Raw genomic sequence first — 9,896 nt, 5'->3', positions numbered from 1 at the left:
TTTCAAATCATTGAAATTGGGATTTTGGAGGATGAATTTGCAGGCGGTGTACCATTCCTTAGGCATTGAGTTGAGCAGCTTAGTATTCAGATCAAAATCAGTCATGACATAATCAGTTGTTCGAAGGTCATTCACAATTGCCAAGAATCTCTCAAGGATGGACTTCAACCTTTCTCCATCTTTGTACTTAAACCTCTCAAGTTGTTGCTTGAGTCTTTGCTTCTTTATGTTCTTCAGCTCAATGTTACCTTCAAACATTTCAAGAATTACATCATACATTGCCTTTGCGGTGGCTATGTGTTGTTGTTGAAGCCAACCTATGAATTCATCCAATCATATTGTGCCACGTGACGCTGAGTTGACCCAACCCTTCAACCCTTGTCGGTCACGCCACCACTGAATTCATCACGTTGTCGTTCACGCCGCTGAATTCATCCATTCGCGAGCCAATCCATAAACTTTTCTCCTTTTAGCCCAAGCACGCATGCTCGCCCTGAGTCGCGACGCCTGCTCGCGTCTAGTGGAGATGCGAGTGAATTGTGGTGTTTTAGCCAACATGACTCGCGCCAGGGCGCTTGCGGCTAGGGTGACGGCCACAACGGATAGTCTTATGAATATAGATTAGTTAACCAGGTGTTATAGATATGAGTTAATTGTTAATCATTTGACTATCATTGAATCTTTTGAAAGTAAAAGGAGGGTGCCGCCCCTCAAGATACCCCAACACTTGGTTTAATGGTTTACAATTTTCTCATACAAGTCTAGTAAGATAAAAAGTCCTTCAACAATTTGATCGTTTTTACATGAACTTTCAAAATTCTTATTGGCATCTTAGACCAACTTTACAAAAGCCGGAAAAGAAAAGAACGTAAAAAAGGAAAATCATAATTTACTCATGTTTATAAAATAAACAAAATTGAAAAAAACATAGTTAAGTCTAACGTTCACAAACCATAGGCCACGATGAAGTGTAAATTTACCTAACTAACTATACACGTCAATCATCATATAGTTCAAAACATAGTGTTAAATTGTTAATGAGTCATCACCGACGTCCGAAGGATTACCCCACTCTTCTAATTCCATTTTGAAGCCCCATTGACCAAGTCAATCAAAAAATAATATTGAGGAAAATTCTTACAATAGTCTTTTTTGAAAGAGATTTTCAAAGTAGCTCTTCAAAAACCATGTTTATCTTCTTCCACTTTTTTTATATCAATTCATGAGTTAATTTTATATTGATAACAATGAATTCAAATTTTTTTAACTTTGACATGCTTTCCAGTAGAATTTCGACGAGCTTGTTGCCAAAATATGTAACATCTACAAGATTCGTTAATAAACCAAACTCACTTGGGATTTCACCAGAAACATTACTTCCAGTGATCACCAACCGAATGGTATCACTCTCACAACCACCACCATTCTGTTTCGAGCATGGATTTAAGGGTGCTGAGAGAAGCGTAAGTGGCGTTGTCGTGGGTGAGGACTTGGTGGTGATGGATGGTTGTGGTGGTTGACCATGATGGGGTTTTGTCATCGCCGTCCATCCAGATGGTGATGGTGGTGGTGTCCGGTAGCATTAGGTGGCAGAGGAAATTGTGGGAGTTGAATGAAGAAGATGATGAAGATGATTGTAGATGAAATTCATCTTTGAAGATGAATTTTAAAAAAAAAAGTTTTAAAAATCACTTTTTTTAAAACTCACGTGGAAAATAGAAACCGTCTGAAACATCACGTGAAATATTGTTTTCATCAAGTAAGTTTTCATACGAAATCTAATGTGTAAGACGGATTTGAACTGAAAACTCATGTGGTAGATGGGGAGCATTGAAAGGTGTTAGTTTGTGATTGGTTGTTGAAAACTCGCGGGGAATTTCTCAATGTCACGTGAAAGACGGATTTCAAGGGCTATTTAAAAATTTTTAAATTTGGAGGGCTTTTTTGAAAAAATCACTCTTAAAAGGACTATTTTAGGAATTTTCCAATAATATTAACATCCATCCAACAAATGGGTAAAATGTACTGAGGTGGTTTCTTTGTTTTCTCCGAACTGGGCTTCACTGTCTCCCCATGCGGTAAAGCTTTGTCACATTCAAACCAGGTAATCCTATCCTACCCACCTACCCCTACTCCTAACAGTAAAAAAACCCCAAAGAAGCCGTTTTCATCATCACCAACATTGTCTGTCTGTCTGTCTGGGGTTTCGTATAATCACAAGATTGCGATACTTAATACTTTTTATGGTCATACTATTAATATTTAATATTATTATTATTATTATTATTATTATTCCATTTCATAGTGACCAAAGGTTTAAAAAGAAGGGTACACTTTTTCCAGGTGACCACTGACCAGACGTACGCCGGATCACTGCAGTATTAATGTTTTTGTCTTCTTGCATAAGATTCCTCTGTCTTGTCTTCTTCTCCTCATTCCTTTGAGATGGAATCAAATTTATGATCTAAAGAACGAAGGATTTTGGAACATTAATTTTAGATGGATGACAGTGTGAGCGTAACCTCGTCGTGTTTAGCTGTTGGGGAGAAACGACCTCGGAGAACCGGTGGTTGTGTCGGCATATTCTTTCAGTTATTCGATTGGAACAAAAGGTTCTCTAAGAAGAAACTCTTCTCTAGGCGATTGCTTCCACCAGGTCAATATAATTGGGTTTATTATTGTTAGCATTCTTATGTTACTGCTAATATTAGTTACAGTGGCGAAAGAACCCAAACCATTCATTATTATCTAATAATATTTGATAACTTACATTCATTTTGTTGTTTTGATTTCATAGATAGAGCAAAAGAACCTTCAAAGCTGTTGCAGATTGAATATGGAAGCTTTCCAAATAATAACAGCGATGGCGCCGGTTCAACCAACAACGGTGGTCAAATGCCTACTCTGGTTGCCAGACTCATGGGCTTGGAATCTATGCCTTCTTCCGGTGAATTAACCAGACAGAAACTTGGCGGTGAAACTGACAAGAAAATCATGAAGCCAGAATTCAGGCCTCAAAAGGTTCAAAAAACAGGAATTAGTGACAGAACAACTGTCACTAGATTTGGATCAGAAGCATTGCAATTAAAGAATGCTTTTACGCGATCTCGAAAGCATCATCACCCTAGACTCGCATCCCCAGTTCCGAAAACTAATAATCAACCCAAGAGGAATTCATCACGGTTAATTGGGGCTGCCACTCGGGTCTTAGAATCCGGGTTACAAAACAAGTGTAAACGCGCGATTACAAACCGAGCTAAGGGTGGAAATCTTGATTCACTGACTCAACAAACATCTTGCAAAAACTGTGGCAATTTGATTCATGTTTCGGAGCCTAAATCAAAGATTAATATCGGCCCGTCTGTGTTGAATTTTTCATATGATCAAGAACAAGATTTGCAGCCTCGAAATCTTGCATCTCCGGGTTACATGACGGGGAATAACCGAAGGGTTACGGGCCACACACGAAGTGTAACGGGTCAAACACAGTCAAGGGTATCGGGTAACGTTGAGGACATGAAGTTTGACAAGAGGGGTAGGTTTGAAAACTGGCCCAGTCAGTGGCAGAAAAGACCAATAACACATAAAGGGCCACATAACGAGCCAAGAATGGTTTGTAATGCTCAATATACAGGACAACAATCACGGTCAGAAGCTTGTAAACCAGATTATCAAGGGCAAAATGGGAACAAAACCAGGTGTGAAATTCCTGCAAGATTAGAGAGAAGAAAGAATAACCAACATGCCTCTTCATGCAACCTGATTGGTTTGCAGAGTACGTTTGGGTTAACAGGCAATTGTTTGGGTGCACTAGTTGAAGAAAAGTTGCAAGAGTTAGCGAGTAGAGTTGGGTATGATTCAAGAACAAATTGGAATCAACCAAAGAGGATGCCTGCGGCTAGCTATCAAGATATGTTGTGTGCTCTAAGTGTGGAGAGACAAGTTACGCAAAATAATATGGAATTTAGGCCTAAAAGGAACCGTGTTTGCAACCATAGCGGATGTAGGTATGATCATAACACCAGATTCTGTTTGCAGGTATGTTTTCTTTCATTGTTTAAGTTTTGCCACACTTTTTGAATCTTAGTGTTGATTGATATTTGTTTCTATGATGATATATCCTAAATTGTAATAACACAGGTATATTTAGTTTTTGGAACATCACGAAAATGGCCATTTTGACCAACTTCTTATAAATATAACAAGTAATAATAAAAATAAAAAAAAAGTCTGTTTCAAATGATTACCCGTAAGTGTAACACAATCAAAAGGCACCGCGCTGTTTTATACATGGTTGTTAAAATCCCGACTAGGCGCCGAGTAATCGCTGCAAGGTATGGTGCCGAGGCGACTTTCTTTAACTCCGCCTAGTTACTCGGAATCGATCAAAAGTGGTCAGCCTCTGCCACAGTCGGATCTAGTTGGTCAACTCGAGCCGATTTTGACTTTAAAAAATTTAACATAATTCATATTTTTATAATATTAAAGAATGACTATCATTTTTTTAATTAACGATTTTCATTTTTAAGATACTTTAAAGATGTATCTTTTTTATTTATATTGACATCGACGACATATTTTTTTTCTATAAATATTTGTAGATTTATGATACTTGACATATATATAAGCTCCAAAAATTAGTTTCTCTATAATTTACCACGTCTGAGTACTCTCTGCCTAGACTGAGTAATCGCAACTCCCCAGTCGACCGCCCTGGGAGCGCCTAACGACTTTTGCAACCATGGTTTTATATAATAAAAATGTCCCATTTTTGGTCTTAAAAATCAAAAATGGTGTAGCTGAGAATCAGGTGATGACATGTCACCCCCAAACCAAAATGGCATGGTTTTGGGCTAAAAAGAGAAAAATTCTCACATATCATGTTTAACCAATGAGATTCTAACACCTAAGCCCCGAAATTGTTTTTTGTTCCATTCAACCACATTTTTTAAAATTTAGTTAAAATTGGGCTATTTGTGTAAAAAACTAAAATTAAATAAATGAATAACAAACTGGTCAAAATGACGATTTTTGTTATTTCTTCTCTAGTTTTTCTTATATTAGTCTTGTAATTTTCAGGAATATATGTAATCTGTTTGGTTAACCTCTTGATATAAGTTTTCTTATTTTCATGTTTATTATAATAACCAGACAAAATTAAAAAAAGCAGCAGGGTTGATCGCGTGCAAAAACAGTGATCATCTTAGCCCGGGATCGGTTCTAGAATCCCCCTTTTCAAATGAAAGCTGTTGCTCCAGCAGTTTGGAAGATAATTCAGGTAACACATTTATAGTCTAACATTTGTTAAAGATATAAAAAAATTCATTTTAATTTATTGTTTCATTTTCTGATTCTAGGACTAACAACACAACACGCACGTTCCCTAAGGTACTCATATGAGGAATCACAATTTCAAGAATCGGAAGCAAATCCGTTCTATTCTGATATGTTATTCAGTAAAGATGACATGCGTAACGAGTTGGTACTCGATCTTTTGACTTACACTTCACAAGTATTATCCACCATTGACGTTGATTCCAAAATAACTAGAAACACGTGGTCTCGTATTAAACGCGTGATCTTCAACTCTGAGCTAGTACTAAGAAACCAAACGCTACATAACTCAAATGAGCTCAACTCCTCCTTCATATGTGACCTTGATCTTGACTCGCTTGCTGATGTCATACGGACCACATTCGACAACTTTCTTGGTTCTCATAACACGGTTGCAAGAAGTCAACTCAAACGGTTTGTGTTTGATGCGGTAATTGAGTATTTGGAATCAAGATATGTGAAATATTCCGAATGTGGATTTAGATCATGGATCAGTCTTCGTTTGTTTAGAGGCATTAATGGTTTGATTGAAGAAGTTGTGACGGAAGTGAAGGGGTGGACGGGTTTGGTTGGTGGGACATTAGAAGATCTGGTAGAGGATGATATGAAGCATGGTTTAGGGGAATGGGTAGATTTTGAGGTTGAAGTTTATGAGACGGGTGCTCGAATCGAGTCGGATATCATGCAGATGTTAGTTGATGAAATTGTTGTTGATGTTTAAGGCATTATGTTGGTATGGTGATTTAATGATGGTGGCTAGTGTTTTTGTTCCTTTTGGTTTGGTGAACAAAATGTAATTTGTATTCTTGGAAACCTTTGCTAGGCTGTAATGAAATCGTAGGAAGTTTAGTGACGTGAGGTTCCTTTTAAAGCCGGAAAAAATGTTTTATATAATTTTTGAACAACTAGAAATATTTCAAGGGGTGTATCAGTGTATGTTATACAATTGTTTAGTTCATAGTTCATAATAGTAGTGTATAGTAATATTAGAGACGAAGCTAATTAACCGACTTCTTGTGACATTTAACAACTTTGGGTTGACGAATTCATCTGCATGAAGGTGTTCTCAATAAGTAGTCGCATCTATCAGTCGGAACTTTTCTTTAGCACCAAAACACTTTTTAACATCTTTTGTGTAAGTACCCAATCCGTAAGACACACTTCTGAACATTTTTGGAACAAGTACCAAATCAGTTATCAACATAAACTATTAAACTCGCTATCAACCATAACTTAGTTTGATAACATCAAATTCAAAAGATCAATGACAACGTTCTTTTCATGAATTTAGTGTATCACTAAATCTTGGGAATCTGAAAACGTAAAATTTCACGCGTTTTACAAAGGAAACAAAATAAATTAAAATGGCGATACAAATGTGTTAGCACTAGTACAAAATCGACTTTTAGTGACATACACCCGTCAGTTCTATGTGACACTTTCGAAGAAAAGTGTCACCGTATGTATGCTTGAAAAATCCTGGAATGTTTTGGTGACGATTTCAGCGGGCTTGTGTGACTAGTGCGTAGATAATCACTTATTTAGTCACACTAAACATAACGTATGTCACAAATATTAGTGACGTTTAATCGGAATGTGACCAAATGTCACTATTTGATCACGTTTTTCGTTTGTCACAAATGTAAATTTTATTTTGTGATACCATAGATAAACATATGGTCACATATGGCAATTGTTTGTGTCACTATATAATGGCGCACATTCAGTGACATAACGTAACTGTGAGTAAATGTAATTTACAATGACAGTAAACATTTGTTTGTGTGACGTTAAGTTTATGTTTATTAGTCACTAATTAATTGTGTTACCATATGTTATAGTTTATGGTGACAGTTAAAATTATAGTGTGTCACTAACGATAACTAATAGTCATGACAAATGTAAAAAACATGTGACTAGAAGTAACAAATGGTCAGCTTCCATTTTATTATGTGTGACTACAAATTTAAACTAACGAAATATTTATTGAAGTATAAGAAGTTTATGGTCACAGCTCGAATATTGATGTGTGACAAATCATATATTATGGTCATGGTTAATGGAAAAAAACATGTGACAAGAATCACAATTTGGTGATTGTTCACTTTATTAGACGTGACAAACGGTTAATACTAAGGAAACGTTAGTGGAATCTAAGTAGTTTATAGTCACAGTTCATTTTAGTAGGTGTGACTATAATTTTTAATACTAAGGCAACATTATTGATGCATAAGTATTTATTTGTCACATATCCATTTCGGACGTGTGTGAAATATATGTTATGATGATGGTAAATGCATACAATTTGTGACTAGAAGTAAAATATGCTAATAGTTCACTTTGTTATGTGTGACTAAATGTTCAATATACAGTCGATTTATAATTACTTTTTGGTCACAGCTTCAATATGGATGTGTGACAAATTATATATTATGGTGATGGTAAATGCATACAATATGTGATTAGAAGTAACATATATTAATTGTTCACTTTGTTAGGTGTGACTAAATGTTCATTACTAAGGAAATGTTAGTGAAGTGTGAGTAGTTTTTAGTCAACATGTGACCATTACATTCTTTAAAAAAACATTAGAGTTGTCTTAGTAGTTTATAGTCACAGTTACATTCTTTACAAAAGAGTGTGACTAAAGGTGTGTTAGGGTCATGTAATTATGTAACAATGTGACTAAAGGTTAAACAATAGTGACTCTAAAAACAATTTCTGTCTTTATAGATCGTTGTTATCCAGATTATAATTTTTCATTTTATCAGTTGTGTAAAACTATTACTCCCTCCGTCCCATTATAAGTGTCATAATTTGATTTTTCAAGTATTTCTTGTTTAACTTTGACCGGCAATATTTTTGTTTGTATTATATAATACTTGATGTAAAATATATGAATGGATTTGGTTTTAAATATATTTTACATTGATATAATTTTCATCAAGTATTATATGACACGGACAAAAATATTTACGGACAAAGTTGCAAAAGAAAGACTTGAAAAATCAAAATAGGACACTTATAATGGGACGGAGGGAGTACTAATTAATTAGGTATGATTATAGTGACAGTTTTAATTTTAATGTGCGACTAAAGACCATATTATGTTTTTCAATGGGCCATTTTGCTTAAAAGATGATTAATTGGGCATTTTTTTAAAACATGATATATAAGCAGTTGTGTAAGCGCCTTTTCTTCATCCCTGTTATACCCCAAGTCAGTTTTCAAGGAATTCAAAATCAAGTCGTTGTCCTTCACGATGATATTCAATAGCGAAGGTATTTCATGCTTTACACGTTTGATTTAAGAATAACCAGTGTATGCAACCATGCACGATTTCGTCATCCTTTCTATTCGCGTTTTGCGCAATGAATGTAGTTAATCAATGAATTAGGGTTATTAATTATACAATGCATTATATGAATCCAGTTTTGATTTTTTTAAGTTTGATCAAACTATCTGATATGTATGCATGTACTTTTGGATTTACTCTAGAAGAATACACGAATGTTCAAGGGCTTGAATTCAAGTTCACCTTTAAGAGGGTGCTTAAGGGTTCCCTGGTAAGTTATAACTATCATCTTATTTACTATAATTCAATAAAACATTCTTGTATAATAAGTTAATTTATACTTGAATTTTTGTTTCAATATTGCAAAAACTACCGGTTGCATTTGTGAACCGATACGACATCCAGTCGAAGAACTTCATATTGAAGTTCAGACTTGGTGATTATGGTGAGGTTTTTGAAACATTTGCTCGTCGGAATGATAGATATTATCAGTCACGTCATTACAAGGTTCGTAAGTGGGGCGATTTTCTGGACGAGAACTTGCTGGATGTGGGGGTGAAGGTCAGTTTCAACTGGAGTCAAGATCAATCACAGTTCACGATCTATTTTGTTTAGATATTTTATGTTTATATAAGATTATATATTTCTGGACATTAACTTTTTGTATCTACTACTTATAATTATATGAATGAAATTTAGCTTTGATTTGGTATTAGTTTATGTTAATGGTTAGTCTGATCTTGTTAATGTAAAATAATCACCTAACTTTATTCTGTGTTTGGTATAAGTCAAATATGGTAATCTTTTATTTTAGTAACGGTGACTAAAAATTAATACTAATGATGTTTTTGTGTTAGTGTTAGTATTTTATGGTTGAAATTCCATAAAATATTGTCTTTTATATGAAGAAAATAAGATATTATTGTCAATTAAATATTGTCTTTTATACGTCCTAGGTAATTATGATATAAATCAAATCACTTAGGTTAATGTGTACATGGCAGGTAATTATGGCTACTTTGCAAGCCGAAAATCAATCAATGATGATCTAGTCCCTATAACTTCCAATAAGCTTTGTAAATAACTTAATATACTATGTCTTTCCAAAGCCAAATTTAAGCATACTTACATAATAATTAATAATGAGATTCAACAAATAATGAGAAAATATTACATAATAATGAGACTCAACAAATATTGAGAAAATATTACATAATATATTACAACTATATTATACTAGTCTAATATTAAGTAATGATGCGAGCCA

General features: G+C 34.8%; 1 protein-coding gene across 1 annotated transcript; it reads left to right on the top strand.

Moving 5' to 3' along the window:
* The first annotated feature begins 2,494 nt into the window (after positions 1 to 2,494).
* On the top strand, positions 2,495 to 6,247 carry LOC143556775 (uncharacterized). Its single transcript, XM_077046024.1, has 4 exons — positions 2,495 to 2,656; positions 2,798 to 4,038; positions 5,152 to 5,278; positions 5,358 to 6,247. The coding sequence occupies exons 1-4, from the start codon at positions 2,500 to 2,502 to the stop codon at positions 6,053 to 6,055; spliced, it is 2,223 nt and encodes a 740-aa protein (XP_076902139.1). The 5' UTR covers positions 2,495 to 2,499; the 3' UTR covers positions 6,056 to 6,247.
* Positions 6,248 to 9,896: the final 3,649 nt, after the last annotated feature.

Source organism: Bidens hawaiensis, unplaced genomic scaffold (assembly GCF_021521415.1).
Source record: "Bidens hawaiensis isolate Kalapana, Puna unplaced genomic scaffold, B.hawaiensis_p1.1 tig00001035_1, whole genome shotgun sequence".
NCBI lineage: Eukaryota > Viridiplantae > Streptophyta > Magnoliopsida > Asterales > Asteraceae > Bidens > Bidens hawaiensis.
Note: the sequence above shows the minus strand (reverse complement) of the source record. Positions and strands in the feature narration are given on the sequence as shown.

Coding starts and splice junctions, on each gene's coding strand:
- LOC143556775 (XM_077046024.1), top strand. CDS start 2,500: ATGGATGACAGTGTGAGCGTAACCTCGTCGTGTTTAGCTGTTGGGGAG. Junction 4,039..5,151: donor ACACCAGATTCTGTTTGCAG/GTATGTTTTCTT, acceptor TATAATAACCAG/ACAAAATTAAAAAAAGCAGC. Junction 5,279..5,357: donor CAGTTTGGAAGATAATTCAG/GTAACACATTTA, acceptor TTCTGATTCTAG/GACTAACAACACAACACGCA.